The 16,662-nt window shown below is 57.2% G+C and overlaps 1 protein-coding gene across 4 annotated transcripts in view; it reads left to right on the top strand.

Moving 5' to 3' along the window:
- Window positions 1–884: 884 nt before the first annotated feature.
- Window positions 885–16,662, top strand: part of RHOQ (ras homolog family member Q) — a 36,202-nt gene continuing 20,424 nt past the window's right edge. The window contains exons 1-3 of one of the 4 annotated variants that reach the window (XM_070069177.2): window positions 885–1,787; window positions 2,255–2,313; window positions 12,501–13,060. In XM_070069177.2, the coding sequence (XP_069925278.2) occupies window positions 1,646–1,787; window positions 2,255–2,313; window positions 12,501–12,875 (576 nt within the window). In that variant the 5' untranslated portion in view covers window positions 885–1,645 and the 3' untranslated portion in view covers window positions 12,876–13,060. Of the gene's footprint in view, window positions 1,788–2,254; window positions 2,314–2,630; window positions 5,081–12,500; window positions 13,061–16,662 lie in introns of those variants that run through there. The other 3 variants (XM_089327700.1, XM_089327701.1, XM_051842945.3) reach the window with 3 other exon arrangements.

The raw sequence follows: 16,662 nt of genomic DNA, 5'->3' as shown, positions 1-16,662 counted from the left end.
TCGATGGGTCGTTCAGAATATACAGAGTACCTTCCAGACTCACTGTCCCATCTAAAGCCGCAGTGCAAACGCTCACACGCAAATGCAACGGGCTGGTCTGGTCCGATGCTCCGTGTCCGTGTCAATCGACAGGGAACTACCAGAGATCCTGGAAGTCTTCCTGGGAGAGAGGCAGTCTGAGCTGCTGAGGCCTGGGAAGCAAGGGCTGGGGGCCTAACAGTGGGATTTCCCAAAGTCGTGCACCGCAGGACGTGGGCTGCTGAGTGGCCGGAAGCCTTCGGATGCCCACTTGGCCGCTCCGGGCGGGCGTCGGTTCATTCGCCGGCCCCACATACCTCCAGGCTGCCTCTCACCCTAGCGTTTTCCGCGCACAACCGACGAAAGGCAACGTTTCTCCCAGGTCAGCAAGATGGAGGTGCGCGCGCGGCGGCCGCGTGGAGGGCAGGCCTGACCCGCAGTGCGGTGTGGGCCAGACAGAGGGGCAGAAGCCGCCGCCCCGACGGCAGGCCGGGTCCTGGAGCGCAGGGCGGGGCGCTTCTCCGGGACCACAACCCAGTCCGTTCCTTGAAGGGCCGCTCGGGACGGAGAATGGCGCCTCCAGGGGGAGCACAGGTACTGGGGCCAGAGCCAGCGGGCCTCCCTCTCCTGGCTGGTTGGGGGCGCGTCAGGGGTTCGACTGCTACATTCCCCTTCCCGCCAGCTCCTTAGCAAAGGATTCACGCTTGCGGTGCGCAAGGTGTGGGGTGGCGGTGGGGGTGGCAAGCGAGAGAGTCAGGGTCCTTCCTTCCCAGTTCAGGGACCCCACCCCCGCGCTCCGTTAATTTTTCTAAGCCCCTCGGTCTTCCTGATTGCTAGTTTCGTTGCGCATTTAGAAGCCAATAGGATGGCTGCTGCCTTCCGGGTGCAGTTTAAATACAGATGGATAATTCTGCATGACTTAATTGCGTCATCGTTGAAGTCGTCGTGGTTCCCCAAGAGGCCTCCGCGTCTTCTCCCAGCAACGGGGCCTTTGGACGCTTCTGAGCGCTGCGGGCACTTGCGCGAGGAGCCCTGGGCCCCTGCCGAGCGCTCCCCCGGCCCCTCCTCCGCGCCCTCCGCCGGCCGCGCCGGAGTTAGGCTCCCGGGAGCCGGCAGGGCCGCGCGGCGGCGGCAGCGGCGGCGGCGGCGGCGGCGGGGCGCGGGCGCGGAGCCGGCCGGCGCACTCGCAGGAGGCGCCTGGGCCCGCCCTCCTCGGGCCGAGCCGGGCGGGGAGAGCCGCTGGCCCCTCCCCTCCGCCGCCCTCCCCAAAGTTGCCGTCTCCCCCGGGCCCGGACAGTCTTATGATCCAGCGGATCCTCCCGGGGAGGCCGGGCCGGGCAGCGGGCGCGGGCGCGGGCGCCGAGCGGCGGGGGCAGCAGGCGGGCGCGGCGACCCGGGCCGGGGCGGGGATCCGCGCGGGGAGCGCAGCAGCGGCGGCGGCAGCAGCGCCCCGGGCCCGCCGCCCCCTCCCCTCCCGCGAGGGGAGCCGCTGCATGGGGCCGGGGGGGCGACCCAGCTGCGCCGAGCGGCGGCGACGGCGGCGGACCCCCCCGGCGGGCGGCGGCTGAGCCCGGGGCCGAGGCGGGGTCTCCGGGGGGACCATGCCCGGAGGCCGGCCGGCAGCAGCATGGCTCACGGGCCCGGCGCGCTGATGCTCAAGTGCGTGGTGGTGGGCGACGGGGCGGTGGGCAAGACGTGCCTGCTCATGAGCTATGCCAACGACGCCTTCCCGGAGGAGTACGTGCCCACCGTCTTCGACCACTACGCAGGTGAGCCGGGAACTGCTGAGTAAGGGCCGCTCCCGCCGGAACTTTGGAGCAACTTTGGCCGAGCCCCCCTGGGCTCCCCCGAGCCGCTCCCGCCCCTCCCCCGCCGCGCGCGGCCCCGGTGGCCCTGCACCCCTTGGCCCTGCCTCCAGCCGCCCCGCGCCCTTCGGCCCGCGCCCCCCACCCCGCTCGGCGCCCTGGGCCGACCTCCTTGACCTTCCCACCGCCGCCTCCCTCTGGCCCCGGGCTCTGGGGGAGACGTGGCCACGGGACTCTGGAGGAGGGGTGTGGGCAGCTTGGGGGCCACTTCACGGGGAGCCGGGTGCAAGGGGAGAGGGGTGACGTCTCCCGGGGCAGCGCCCACGTGCCCCTGGCCGGCGGGCAGGGGAGGGTCCCGGCGGGGAACAGACTAGCCGCCAGAGTCCAGGTCATTTTGAGCCTCTCTCCCCACCCCCACTCTGTCCTTGCAGTCAGCGTCACCGTCGGGGGCAAGCAGTACCTCCTGGGACTCTATGACACGGCCGGACAGGTGAGTGGCCTGGGCCTCGGGCCGGCAGCCCTCCCGTGCCCCGATCCCGCGCGCCTGCGAAAAGGCCCTGGAGACTGAAGCTCTGGGCGGGAGGGTGTGTCTGCGAGGGGCTCCCTCGGCACCGGGCTTCAATTCTTTCGTCCAGTCAGCAAATTAGGAAAACGGACACAAAAGCGCGCCCAGCCCAGCCCACCCGTGTGGGAGCCCCCGGGCTGCGAAAGTTTTCGCCCGTGTGGGTCTTGTGTGGCGCCCGGTGTTGGGTCCCAACTCCTGTTGCAAAGTGGCAGCGGCCAATCCCGAAGCGCCCTTATTTTTAGTTGCAGCTGACCAGGTCTGCCCCTCGCAGCCTCTGCCTGGTCCCTCATTGGTGAGTGGTCGGCCTGCCCGAGGAGCCTGATTGGTGAGAAATGGCATCATCGAAGATGATGGGAAGGCATTTGGTCCTGGTTATGTTTATTACAACATCACTGCACCCTGGGACTCCAGTGGCTGAACACGTCATTTGTGTTAGCAGAGGACCACAGGGAGACAAGCAGAGAGACAGCAGCCGCCTGGCCACTCCCTGGGGTGGGCGGAGAGGCGTTCAGTGTGAATCTTGGAGGAAGAGCCCCCCTCCCCGCTCAGCCCACCCAGGTGACTTTGCCGGGTTTCTCTGGGAGAGACGACTGAGGAGGAAGAAAATGGTACGCGTCTCCCTTCAGCCTCTGGCGACTCTGCAGAGGGGGCCAGCCTTGTCCCTGCCTGTCCAGTCCCAGCTCCACCCTCTTCCCTGGCCACACACGTATTGGTGTTGATGATGAAGTTTTGCAGAATCGGCGCTGGGATCAGACCGAGGAGTCAGACAGAAGTTTGCACGCTCATGCAGACTGGCTTCCTGGAGGCCATGTGTGCAGCTGAAGGGCTTACGCAGATCCTGTAGTCCTGCTATCTGATGAAGAAAAGGAAAGACAGAACCCTTGTGCAGTGTGCAGTGTGCTGGGGGCGTAGCGTGGCACACACCAGGCACCCAGGAAAGGGAGTGCAGTGTCTTAGCTTGCCTGGATGTGGCACTCAGCACTGTGGTACTAAGTGACAGTCTGGGTTGGGTTCTGAGAAACAGCTTGTTGGCCGGAGGGGTGCCTTGCGGTGCCGTCTGGGGTCTCAGCTGGCAAGCTGGAGACCTGAGCTCTTGGCGCCTTTCCCTGAGAGGGCCCAGGTTGTGCGCCCCCCAGGGCCTCCCGCTTTGGTTGCCTGCCTTATAATAGTTGTTACTTCTACCTTCATCAGAAGATGTGGAAGCCAAGAGGCAGGAAACCAGCTTCTAAGTGGTATAGCTGATAACCACGCGGTCCACATTAGAAGTTGACCAGAAGGAAGTTTTGTCTGTAATTTTAACTCTTCTCACCACCTGCTCTGCTGCAGCCCCTGTGCTTATCACCATGGTCGTCTTTGGCCTGTGGGACCTATTCCACAGGGTGTGTTATGTGGGTCATCCTGCCTGCAAACCCAACTAGTATTTCCTGGAGTCCCTTCTGGGTATCAGGCATGGGGCAGCCACGTGCAAGTGCTACCTGCGTTACTCTGTAAACCACTCTGCGAGATACGTGGGATCCCATTTTTGTAGATGACAGAACTTTCTCAGAGAAGCTACGCTGCTTGCCTGCTGTCACACAGCTGCTGAGCGTGGGGGCGGGTCTAAATCTGCTCCGGTTTGCTGTGGTTATGCGTTATGCTTATAGGCGTTCATGGTCAGCTGTCTCCACGGCTCGTCAGATGGTTCGTGTGCCCATGGACACGGCACCTGGCATCATCACGGCTGTCTTTTGAGTCAGGGTCATATGCCAACTTTCCACAGCAGAAAAGTCGAATCTCAAGAGTCATGAAGTTGAGCCCACTCAAAACCTGAGCATAATCATGGAAGGACTGTGAGATGTCTACCGGCTAGGCTCAGCCTCTTAGTAAGGCTCGAATGGACTGCTTCTACCCACTGGTGGGACACCTGCTCTTGTGGCCAAGGTGTGTGTTAGGTCCCCTTGGCATTTCTCCCAGCACTTGCACTTTTTTTGCTTTTGATCAGAGTTAGTAATTTAATTCACCTTTCAGCAGTTGAGGGTTTGTTCATGATGAGCAAACTTAGTAATGATGAGACCACCTGGCAAGTGTCGACCTAATACCATATGTAAGTACCTAGTACTGTGCTGAGCTCCTGGGGAATGCAAAAGAGTAAGCTGAAGATAGGGATCTGCCTCCCTAATGGCAGCATAGGTAGAAGTGTCTGTTAGGTGTGTCAGGTAGGAGATTCCTATGTTGTACTTGGTCATTAGGACTGCATGCCGCTATGAATCAGTAACAATAATGTTAAATAAATGCACATCACATATATATACAAATGTGTACACAGGTACTTCAAAAAGTTCATGGAAAATGAGGTTTAAAGAAAAGTTTAGGGGTAAATATTTGGCACAGCAGTTAAAGCTTCTTGGGACAGTTGGATTTCAGAGTAGCTGGGTTTGAATCTCAGCTCCACTTCTGATTCCAACTTCCTGCTCACATGCACCCTGGGAGGCAGCAGGTGATGGCTCAAGTACTTGGGTCCCTGCCACTCACATGGGAGACCTGGATTGAGTTCCAGGCTTTTGACTTTGGCCTGGCCCAGCTCCGACTGTTGTGGGCATTTGGGGAGTGAATCAGCAGCAGGTGGAAGATCACTCTCTGTCTTCTCTGCCTTTCATATAAAATGAAGATAATAAGAGGCAAATAAAATAGAGATGTTTATCTTGTACAATAATTCTGAAATTCACATATAATTTTTTTCTTCATTCTTCATAATGTGTGGAAAATTTTAAACCTGATGGGTAGCCGTGGGGTTAGAACCAAGCAAGTGTGGGTTCCGGTCGCAGGCTCCAGACCTGGGATTCTAGCTGTTCCTTACTTTCTGTGTGATCTATCCCAGATCTATGGAGCTAGCCCAGTCTCCACTGCAAGCTTGGAGGCTGGCTTAAATGCTTTCACATGTGTGAAAACAGCTGCGCCCCCCTCCCCCCCCATTCTCCAGGCATACGAAATATTGCAGTAGATTATCCTGGTGCACTGTGGGGGCGGGGTCACAGGTGGAAGAGGACAGTGCACTATGCCTGGAAGGAATAGGAATTCTGCAATGCCAGCCCCTAGAGCCTTTCCAGCACAAGTGGGGCCAGCTTTCCTAGCCTACACCTCCCATGAAGTAAGAAAAATCGCCAAGAGTTCCGGGTTGAACGTGAGAAATGCGTCCATGTGTAAGTTTCCCTGTGGTTCTACTTTCTGGGAGGAAAGCGACTAGGGGAGGCTGGCCGCACTGGAAAGCGCTTCCTTTCTTTCTAAGACGTTCAAGTGGACTCCCAGTGTTTCCACAACAGCAACAGCGGCTCCCTCTGGCTGGGGCCTCTTGGCCTCATGGTAGACCCTCGTCAAGGTCAAAGCCACAGGCCTAATTTACGTGTTCGGCCAAGGGATGATTACAGTCGGTGACCTTTTGCCTTCCAGAGCAGGCTGCGGTGCACTTGACCTCTGCTGCCGTTAGCAGGGGTGTGGGGAGGGTGCAGAGTGTGGGGCTCAGGCCCTGAGCTTTGCTGTGCTGGGGACATCCTCCAGGATCCCCAGCATGCTCAGTGTGTTGCCGATCCCAGGGAAGCCCTCCCCGTCTCTTGGCCTAGCCCCCGGGTGGTCCAAGGTCAGCGGGTGACGTGACAGTTGGTCTGCCGTGCATTTCAGAGTGGCACTTTGCTCCTGGCCGGGGGCCTTGCGGGGAGCGCTGGCTTCCTGCCTGGGCCTCTGCACTGCTTCTTCTTTCAGCGTGGGCTCTGCAGCAGCCCCAGTGTCTGCTCAGGGAGGGCCTGGGGAGGCGAGGCTTCCCCTCCTGCCTCCGTGCTGTGGGGAGCGAGGGGAAGTGGGAAGAGCTCTCCCTCTCTGTCCAGACAGGCCAGCAGGGAGCTGCCTGGCAAGCTGTGGGCTCCAGGCCGACCTCTTAATCGTTGGCAGGAAGGCAGAACTTGCTGCCCTGGAGAGGGGAGGACCGAAGCCCAGTTTATCTTCAGCCCCAGAGTGCCCGCCCCCAGGAGCACGTGTGCTGGGTTGAGTTAGGGATCCCTGGAGCTGCACACTGGGCCGCCGCCTCGGTGTGTGGAAGTTCCATGTGCATCTTTTGGGCACGCCGTTGCTATTTCTGTCCACTCAAACGCACAAGTTCAGGGATGCGTGCACGAGAGCTATAAATACCCTTTACTCCAGTGTCCCTGGGCTGGCTTCTGCAGCCATGATGAGGGAGATTTGTTTCACACTTGACGCGGCCCAGCAGCTGCGGGCCCTCTGGGTGCCCAGGCGGTGCTTCCCCTACAGAAGGGAGCCTGTTCCTGCACGCCGCACCGGAGGCCTGGCATGATGGGCAGGGGAAGAGGAAGTCGGGAGGGCGTGGACTTCTGGGGACCAGACAGAGAAGTGCTCAGGAAGCAGGGTTTCCCTCGTTGGGAGAGGACCTGCAGGAGACCTTTGGCAGAGGGATTAAGGAGTGCCCAGGGGCCCCAGGAACAGGGGCTGCAACAGGTAGGATGTGGGCGCAGAGCAGCCCGGTTTCCCTTAGAAACCTACTGCAGACCTGTGGTCTTAGGTGCATTTTGCTAACCTTTTAGAAATATTTATATCCGTAGCCCACATGGCATCCATGGGAGTGCTGGTCTCTTCCTGTGCCTGGGAAGGTGGGTGGCCTCTGCTGCTCCCCAAGGCCCTGGCGCCCCCTCCTGGGTTTGGGATGTGGGTCCCCTGGGCAGGGACTGCAGCAGGAGGCAGTGCCCAGCAGCTCTGGTTGGCCCCTGGCTGTGCCCCAGCCCGGCCCTTCCCCTCCTAGGCCCCTTGATTGATTGGCTTCTCCACTGCAGTGGAGGTTTGGTGGGATTTCCACTCTTGGGTGGTGGGAGGCATGAGTGTGCCAGGTGCGCCGTGTCTCAGACACAGGCCTTAGTATGTTTCTGGGGACCTCTTGCTCCTGATCTCCATGGGAGAAGGCAGGTTGGCAGTGGAGCATGTGGGTTTGGGGTTCTCCAGGTGGACTTTGAATCCCAGCTCTGCCTCTTGTAGCTGTGAGAGCATGGGCCTGTTTGCCCTCTGTGTGAGAAGGAAGTGGTCTCAACCTTGTGAAGGCGACTGTCAGAATTAGAGATTGTTCGTGTAGTGACCCCATGGCTGGGGCCCCTCAGTGGCAATGAGGCCCAGGCCTGCTTGGGGGCTGCAGGCCAGTTTGGTTCGGTTGTTGTTGATTCAGTTCCCGCTTGGTGTTTTCACCCATTCTGGTGGCTGGGATTGTAGGGGGTGTGGGGGGATGGGGTGGGATGGGGATAGGGGGCCACTGTACTACTGGGAGTGCTCATCCTGTGAAATCCAGGGCTGTGTGGTCCCATATCGGACGTGGTGGCAGGGAGGAACTTGGAGGAAGGTCCAGGCATGCAGGAAGAAGCAGGTGGCAGTGGCACACTAGTGGCCAGCGTGAGTCCCTGTTTGGGGCTGCCTAGGTCCAACTGCAGCTCTCCACTTCCTAGCTGGAGGCTTGGCCTCCCCAAACCTCAGTTTCCTTATCTGTAAAATGGGACTTACAGTCGTACCTCCGTGTTGGGTTGTTCCAGCTCCCAGCCCAGAAATTTGCTCAGTGTGCAGGGCATGGACTGTCCCTTCCAGCTGGAGCAGTCTCACTTCTGTCACTCACCCTGTGCGCCCTGCCTGCCCTGTGCTTGTCTGCACCATCTGTCTCAGCTTCTCTGTGCGCCGTGAAGTGGAGGTTTGGGGCAGGTCATGGGGCAGGAAGGGCAGGCTTGGGGGCATCCCCCATGCATCTTTCTGGGGCTCCAGTGCCTGCCATGGTGTCAGTCTAGGGAGCAGGCTTGATAACTGATTTATGGAGTTTTTCACCCAGTGATTGACAACTTAGTAATTAGAGAGAGATTGATTTTAGTAGAAGGAAAAGAAGGTGGGGGAAGGGCTGTATTATTGTCACTGCTGCTTTTCGAACAACTGATGGGAGCCATGAGCCAGCTGCCTCTCAGATGCATCTGCAGATGCCTGGACTCGCCTGCCCTTGCCTGGCCTAGGTAGACATTGGGGCTTACGGACAGCACACTCAGTGCTGAGTGGTGGTTTTGCTGAGTGCATTGCGTGTTGCGTCTGGTACCTGCTGGAGGCCCCACACCTGCTCCGTAGGTGCAGGGAAGAGGTGTTTGCCTCGTTTTGCAGGCGCAGGGAGCTAACAGGACTTTCTCCTGGCCACGCAGCCCTCTGACGCTGAGGCCTGGGCTCCTCATGTTAAGTTGTTCTGGTCGTCCGGCCCACGGGAGACGCCTCCTTTCTGTGGCATGTATTCCGCTGTAGCAGGAATATGTTGTGTTCCTCAATGGACGAGTTCAGAGAATGGCTTCCTTAGAGGCTACCTGAATGGATGGGGCTGTTGGCAAAGGGACTTCTATGAGAACTTTGCTTTCTTCTGAAGTTAAGGTGCTTTGTCAAGTTGTCCGTAAACCACCATGCCTTCTGCCAAGGTGGCATCTGCAGCCATGTTGCTAATGAGTGGTGGAAGAAGCTCTAGCCCGGCAGGGGCAGCGGGGGGATGTCCTGTGTTGAACTGTAAGGGAACCCTTGGTGTCCCCTCCCTGTCCCTGTGGCTCCCTCTGCAGCCTTGACCTGACATCAGCTTATTGTTAATGGGTCTGCCGGGCAGGGTAGCTTTTGCCTGCAAGTGGCAGGTGCCTCTTCTATCCCAAGGAGCCATGCAGGCCTCTTTCCTCCCTCTAAGAGTTTTCATGTTTAGGGGAAAGCCTCCTCTTAAAAAATGTGCATCCCTCCTTCACCCGAATATTTCCTGAATAAACCCCAAAACTGTCACTGCCCCCTGCTGCCGCTTGTCTGCCTTCACGGGCCATCCCTCTGTCCCCCGCCCACGTGGCTCCCAGATCCTCCTGGATGGGCTGTTTCCCACGTTGACTCTCGAGCCTAGATGAGAACATGCATGCAGCCGGTCAGCAAACATTCCCGACATCCAATCTGGGCTGGAGCCTGTGCCAGGGACAGAGGTTACAGGGGGGTCAGGTACAGGCCCTGTCCCCAGGAGCTCACAGAGGCGCAGTGAAAGGATTGGGTCAGGAGTGGGCGGAGGGAGGGCAGCTGGGGGGCCCTGGGGAGATGGACTGCTAATGAGAGCTCAGTTCAGTAAGGTGCCCTCCAGGTGGGTTCCAGGGAGAAAAGGGGCTTGGGCTGGATGCCGAGGTCTACCGGATGCTCATCCATCAAGGGTTTGCACCACTGCCCCGGCGCTCAGAGTGAGGTCCTCCAGCCAACATCTGTCTCCCGGGAACCTGGTCGGAATCCCGGCTCAGGTTTCACCCCAGATCTCCGCAGTCGAAAACTCTGGCACTTCCACGCGATTATGGCTTCCAGACTGAGATGTCAGAGCCGCCGGGTCAGTGATGTGCACTTAGGTGGCAGCCTGCCCCGTGCACTCCTACCCTATACCCTGAACCCAGCGCTCAACATGGAACCCCCTCTTCCTGATCCTGTGAAACACCACTCCCATACACCCCCATTCCTGATTCTTTGCACGTGGTTGGGACTCTGTATTCGCTGGTGTGAACTGAATTAGTCAAGGGGGCTTCTTCCCCAGCCCGCCTGGTAGACGTGGGCCTCGGCACTCTCAGAATTACATGAAGCATGCTTGGCTCCATCTGCATTCTGTGTCTGGCCTAGGGCTATGCATACAGTAGGCTCCATGGGTATTCCTTGATGTAGCCTACCACCAAGCCATCTTCTCTCCTGCACCTTAAGCAGCCAGTCAGGAGGCCTGGCTGTCACTGCCCCTGAGCAGATGGCGGGTTGGTGTGTGCTAAGTTAGTTCCAAAGCCTCCTCTTGGTACTGAAGCTCCCCAGGTGGGCTGGGAAGAGTGGCTGGGGGAAGAGCAGGGGCTGTGGTTCTCAGAGCTCCCCACCCTCCGCACCCTGCTTCCCTGGCTGACCTGGGCTTCCGATGTGCTTGTCTCCCTCTCCCTCCAGTCATCCAATCCACCCACCCCTTTGCATTTTTTCTTTCTTTCTTTTGTGCAAACTTGTTCCAGTCTAGAAAAAGCATCCTCTTTCAGATGGGGTAGTGGTTGGGGTTATCCCTGTAAGTGAGCAGGCTCAAGCGTGCCCTGGCTCAGGGCTGCTGCACAGAGAGGAGAGCCTCAAAGAATTCCGACGTCCAGTCCACTTTCCATCCTCGCGCTGCAGCTGGCTGACCGATGGCCGCCTCCCCCCACCAACTGGCCCGGGGCTTGCACTTGCTGCCTGCCCTGCAGGGCCAGGGAAGGGACTGAAGGTAAGGAGGGCACAGAAGAGGGAGCCAGGTCCCCGCTTCTCAGGTGGCAGCTGCAGGTTTTCCGCTCGGCCACTGAAAGGGAGAAGGTGGCCCAGGGCTGGGGCCACCTCCACTGTGCCTGCAGCCCCCTGCAGCTTGAGTCTCTGGATTTTCCCTGAGCTAATTGGCTCCCGGCTGTGCGTAAATCTTTACTCCCTACTCCGATCGCGGGGTCCCAATGGGAGACTGCCCATGGCACACAGCACTTGGCATGAGGTGTGTTGGATTTAGAGGGGGCTGTTGGCGAGATGACCCTGTGACTGTATCCCCTCTGCACTGGCGTTCTCTCAGCTTGTATGACTTGAGTAGAAGTTACCAAGGGGCATTCAGATCCGGTCCATGAGGTTATTTTTTTAAAGATTTTATTTATTTATTTTAAAGATTTTATTTATTTATTTGAGAGAGTTACAGACAGAAGGACAGAGAGAAAGGTCTTCCATCCGCTGGTTCACTCTGCGAACGGCCACAACAGCCGGAGTTGCACTGATCTGAAGCCCAGGAGCCAGGAGTTTCTGGGTCTCCCATGTGGGTGCAGGGGCTCAAGCATCCAGGCCATCTTCTACTGCTTTCTCAGGCCATAGCAGGGAGCTGTATCAGAAGAGGAACAGCTGGGACTCGAACCAGTGCCCATATAGGATGCTGGCTCTGCAGGCAGAGGATTAACCTACTATGCCACAGCGCCTGCCCCACAAGCGTATTTTAACGCATCGCTCTTTTACACGCAGTGGGAGAGGCTGCAGATCTGGATAGACTGTTGGCTGTGGGCAGGTGCTGTCTCCAGTGAGCCCAGGCCTGTGGGAGTCCTCTGTGTATGGTTCATGTGTGACGCCTATGCATCCAGGGTGGCCTGTGGCCCTCTGTGACAAACAGGGAGTCAGGGATGTGGTGGAATGGCCAGCAGGCTGTGCTTCTCCTTGATCGGGAGGGAGACCCCGTGCCTCCTGCTGCCCAGATAGGCCTCAGCGTCTAGGCAAGCCTATGTTAGCGAGAAAGTGATTACTTGGAGGACTAAACACTTGATAGGCAAATTTCCTTTTCTAAAAGTCAAGATGGAAGTCACAGCATATGTTCATCACCTGCTCCCCAGAGAAACCCCCTGCCCATTAGCAGTCTCTCCCTTTTTCTCCCTCCACCTCCACTAATCTCCGTATCTGTGGATTTGCCTCCCGTGGGCATTGCACAGAGATGGAGTCATGCACACTGTGCCCTGTTGTGTCTGGCTGCTTTCCCGTATTGTGTTCCCGAGGTTCTTCCATGATGTAGCACGTGTCCACGTTCCATTCCTTTTTATGCCCGAGTACTTCTCTGTCCTTTCTATTTCTGGCATGGCCATTTCCCCCTCCGCTCTCTGGAAGGGTTTCTGGGGGCTCCCAAGACGAAAGTGAAGCTCATTTCTCGTGCTGCCTCGGGCCCTGCTCGGGGAGGGCTGGGGGCTAATCTTCCCTCTGCCCCCTCCCATGCTCTTGTTCTGTCCACGCCTCTGTCAAGTGGCGAGTGGGACGCATGAGCAGTCAGAAAGCTGCTAGACTACCTGACCACCTGGCCAGGACCTCTCAGACAGACGGGGCTCCCGTGGGGCCACCCAGGTTAAACAGAATTTTATTGGAACCACGTTTACTCGTAAGAGATCCAAGTATAAATGAGGTTGCCAAAGGGTTAATCTACGTGGCCCAAGGGGAATAAGGGACAAAAGACATAAACCAATAGTTCACAAAAGAAGAAAAGCAGCATCCAATGAAAACATGCTATGGAAAAATATGCAAATAAAGTGGTTTTTTTTTTTCAATTGATCAAATTGGACCAGATGGAAGAAATTGAAACCCGGAAGACAGGAGCGGGAATGCTGCCTGCTGTGTTGCTGGGAGCGATGGCCGACTCTCTGAGTTTGGAGGCTGGCTGGGCAGAGACCCTCGGGTCTGCAACGATCCATTTCTGTGAATTTATGCCAAGTAGACAATCAGAGCGCACAGATTTACAGAACATGGTATTGTTCCCAGTGTCATTTATGGCAGTGAGGAATTGTAAACACACTGGTATGCGGTATAAAGGGGACTTATTAAGTCATAGGATGGTGTGTATTAGAATAATAGCAGCCTTTAATATCTGTGCTTTCAATAAATATTTAAAGGAACGTGAGGAGGCTAAGGTTGCATTCAGTGTGGAAAAAAAGCAAGAGTAAAGCTGTATACTTCGGCGCAACTGCAGCCTTGCAGGACGAGCACACATCTGATACACAGAGGAGCAACCAGGACAAAGGAAGCCGGTGTTACAGTGGTGCCTGAGGTGGTCAGCAGAATCATTTTAGACATTTCTTCTTTCCACTTTGTTTTGTTCTCCCCCAGTTTAAAAAAAAAAAAAACCAAACCCTCATTTTATTTTTTAAAAGATGTATGTGCAGACGGCTTAAAGAGACAGCAGCCCTATGAGGTCCTATGGGAAGAAAGGAGAGGTCCTCGCACTTCCCCTGCAGGAGGGTAGGTCCCTCTGCCCGGGGACACCGTGCACCTCCCGCCGTGACCTCAGCTCTCTTCGCCCCGAGCTGCGCGGTAGTTTCAGCCTGAGCAGGGATCCGCGTTCACGCCTATGTGGCCGTGTCGTCACCGCTGAGCCGTGTGGTGTGTCTGCTCTGCCCTTCTTGCATGACTTCCTGTTTCTCTGGAGTTAGGATGATCTCGTTTCTTTCCTGGCTCAGTCTTCACTGCATGTCTGACTGTTTCGCCCTCAACTCGCCCCTCCAGGCCACCAGGCGTACCCAGTGTTCTGTCAGTTCCTTCTTCCTGGGGCCAGCCCTGCCGAGCCTGCCAGCCAGCTCCAGGCTGGGCTGGTGCCTCCCCCGCTGCCCAGCCGCGACCCTGGGGTTCCCTGTCATCGGGCTTCTCTTTGCCGCTGTCTCTTCTGGTAGATTCCTGTCTCCAGGCTCTCCTGTCTTCTTGATTTATTTCCTCACCTTGGTGGGAGTGGGCTTCCTGAGAAAAGATTAATTGTAGGCAAAATGTTTGACGCTGATTATGTTTAAAAATGTGATTTCCGGGACCAACCCTGTGGTGCAGCAGGTTAACGCCCTGGCCTGAAACGCCGGCATCCCATATGGGCACCGGTTCTAGTCCCGGCTGCTCCATTTCCAATCCAGCTCTCTGCTATGGCCTGGCAAAGCAGTAGAAGATGACCCAAGTCCTTGGGCCCCTGTACCCATGTGGGTGACCAGGAGGAAGCTCCTGGCTCCTGGCTTTGGATCGGTGTAGCTCCAACTGGGGAGTGAACCAGCAGATGGAAGACCTCTCTCTCTCTCTCTGCCTCTCCTCTCTCTGTGTAACTCTGACTTTCAAATAAATAAATAAATCTTTAAAAATACATAAATAAATAAATAAAAATGTTATTTCCTTATACCTGATTGAAAGTTAGAAAATAGATCGGAAATTATATATTTTTTTCTTCAGACATTGTCCTGGCTTCTGTTGATGAAACGGAGAAGTCCCGTGCCCATCTCATCCTTGTTCCACCATCAGGAGCCCGTTTTTCTTCCCTGGATACTTTGGGGGTCCGCCGCTGTACCCTCATGGGCTTTGGGGTGGGGCGTGGTTGGCCGTGGAGGCTTTGCCGTCTGAAAGTCCACGTCTTTGGGTTCTGAGGCGTTGTCTCTGTTTGTTCCTTTGATTTCTTCACTTCCTGTCACCCCCATGTTCTGTCAGCCTGGAACTTGCAGTTTCTGGGTCCGGGGCTCCTGGAACACGCCCGTTTCCTGTCTCTCTATGCCTTTCTTCCCTTTCCCTGTGCTCTGGGGCGCCTTCCCGGTTGTATCTTCCACCCCCTCTCTTCCGCGTGATTCAGGTTTTAATAGCGTGCGGGAGCCTTGCCTGTTCCCTGGGTGTTTGGTTTTAACCGCGTCTGGGTTTCGTCTGGTTTGTTTTGCACGGAGCATCTTCGGTCCCCTGCGACTCTTCTCTCGTCTCCATCTCTGTTCTTCAGGTAGCCCCTCCTGGCCACGAGAGTTGCAGCCAGGTGTGAGAGAAGCCGGAGCCCGCGGGGGACCCTCGGCCTCCCCAGGGGTCAGGGTTTCTCAGTGTGGCCCCGTTGACGTTCATACTGTAGGATGTTCTGCTGTGTCCCTGGCCCTTTCCCACCAGGTGGGGCCCCTCCTCCACGTAGGACAGATAGTGCCAAAGGTGCCACCCCACCCCCACTGCACCTTTTCCTGGGCATCTGTGAATCCTGGAGGTGCTCATCTCTCCTCTTGGACTGGTCATGTTCCCCAGGGAGAATTCCCCACCTTCCTGACTGAGGGGCCCGTGCAGAGCTGCCAACATCCTGGGAGGCAGGTGGGAGTCCCAGTGTGTGGTGTGTGCCCTGGCCATGCGTGTATGGCGTGCACCTTGGCCATGCTTCTTCAGTGTGTGCCATCTAGGTACACAACATGTGGGTCTTGCTCTGTCCTCTCTGGAGAGCACATACGACTCCGTCTTTTGCCAGAGTTGGGGAGACAGTTTACCCTATAGGGAAGTGGGTTGAGGATTAAACTGTGTCACTGCAGACCCCCGCCCCACAGCTCAGGCCCGGCGGGGGAGGGGACAGGTACCAGGTATGTATTCCTCTGGCCACTGGCTCAAGAGTTGGCCTACGATCCACTTGTTCTTTTACCTTTTTTTTTAAGATTTATTTTATTACTAAAAAGGCAGAGTTATATAGAGAGTGGGAGAGACAGAAATCTTCTATCCACTGGTTCACTCCCCAAATAGCTACAATGGCCGGGGCTAGGCCAGGCCACAGCCAGGAGCCAGGAGCTGCTTCTGAGTTTCTCCGGTGGATGGCAGGGGCCATCTTCCACTGCTATCCCAGGTGCAGTGGCAGGGAGCTGGATCGGAAGTGGAGCAGCCAGGTCTTGAACTGGAGCCCATGTGGAATGTGGCGCTGCAGGCCAGGGCTTTACCTGCTGCGCCACGGCGCCAGCCCTGCCTTCTGGCTTCTGCAGTGCTGTTCTGTGCTGTCTGCCTTCCTGTTCCGTCCTCGTGGCTCTGAGCCCTCCCTTAAAACTTGCCGTCTGTGTTAGAGGGTTTTGGAGAGATCAGAGATAAATGCATGTGTTTAGTCAGCTGGCATTTAACTGAAGTCCCCCCCCCCCCTTTTTGTATAATTAGAAACATAAACACGAAGAACCAAGTCACAATGGTGGATGTGTTTCTTCAGTGCCTGCCTCAAGCTACTTGGGAAAATGAATTCACAACAAACTCGCTTGGCCTCAGGCTTTGGACCAGAGCGGGTGGGGACCCTGGGGTGGGATGGGGTGGAGGATCTGGGCTTCCTCTGGGTCCCCAGGCCGCACACTGGAAGAACCCTTTCTTCCCGAGCCTGCTGACGTAAACGCTGGGGAGTGCCGGATCACTCTGGTCGCTCGATCCCGCTGGGCCAGGCTCACCCGGAGCCATCTGCACCTGGACTCCTTAGCTAGCGTGTTTTGCAGACAGGCTGAGACGTGCCGCATGTGCTCTGGGCTTTGTTGGGTGCGTCTCAGTTGGCCTTGGTCAGATGGGGCTGTGTTCGGGTGCCCCAGTCGTCTCAGTGTAGCCCACACTGAGATGAGTAATAACCTTTACGGCTTGGCTTTAACCCTTGGAAGCCTCAAACCGGAGCCGGGTCCCCGCCGACTGTGTGTGGTCTTGTGGTCCCTCTGCAGATGTGAGCTGCAGCACAAGTGTCGGTGACGTGGGGTAGGGCTGGAAGGGGAAGACTCCTCGGTGTGGGGGACCAGGGCGGACAGGGGTGCTGGATAAGACAAGGCACTACCGGCTAAGGAAAGGGGCACAGAAAGGCTTACAGGGGAGGTGGGCGGTAGATGGGGAGCACAGGACGCAGCCTGGGTTCATTGTGGCGGCAGAGAAGGTGGTCGTCGGGGAAGCCATAGAGCTGAGTTTGAGGAGGGAGCCCAAGGGGGCTGTGGCTGCCCTGCCTGAGTAGGCTGAGGGCTTCGGACC

The sequence above is a fragment of the Oryctolagus cuniculus genome, chromosome 2 (genome assembly GCF_051225735.1).
Source record: "Oryctolagus cuniculus isolate XC-2025 breed Fujian yellow rabbit chromosome 2, ASM5122573v1, whole genome shotgun sequence".
NCBI lineage: Eukaryota > Metazoa > Chordata > Mammalia > Lagomorpha > Leporidae > Oryctolagus > Oryctolagus cuniculus.
This window is presented reverse-complemented; position numbering and strand designations above follow the sequence as displayed.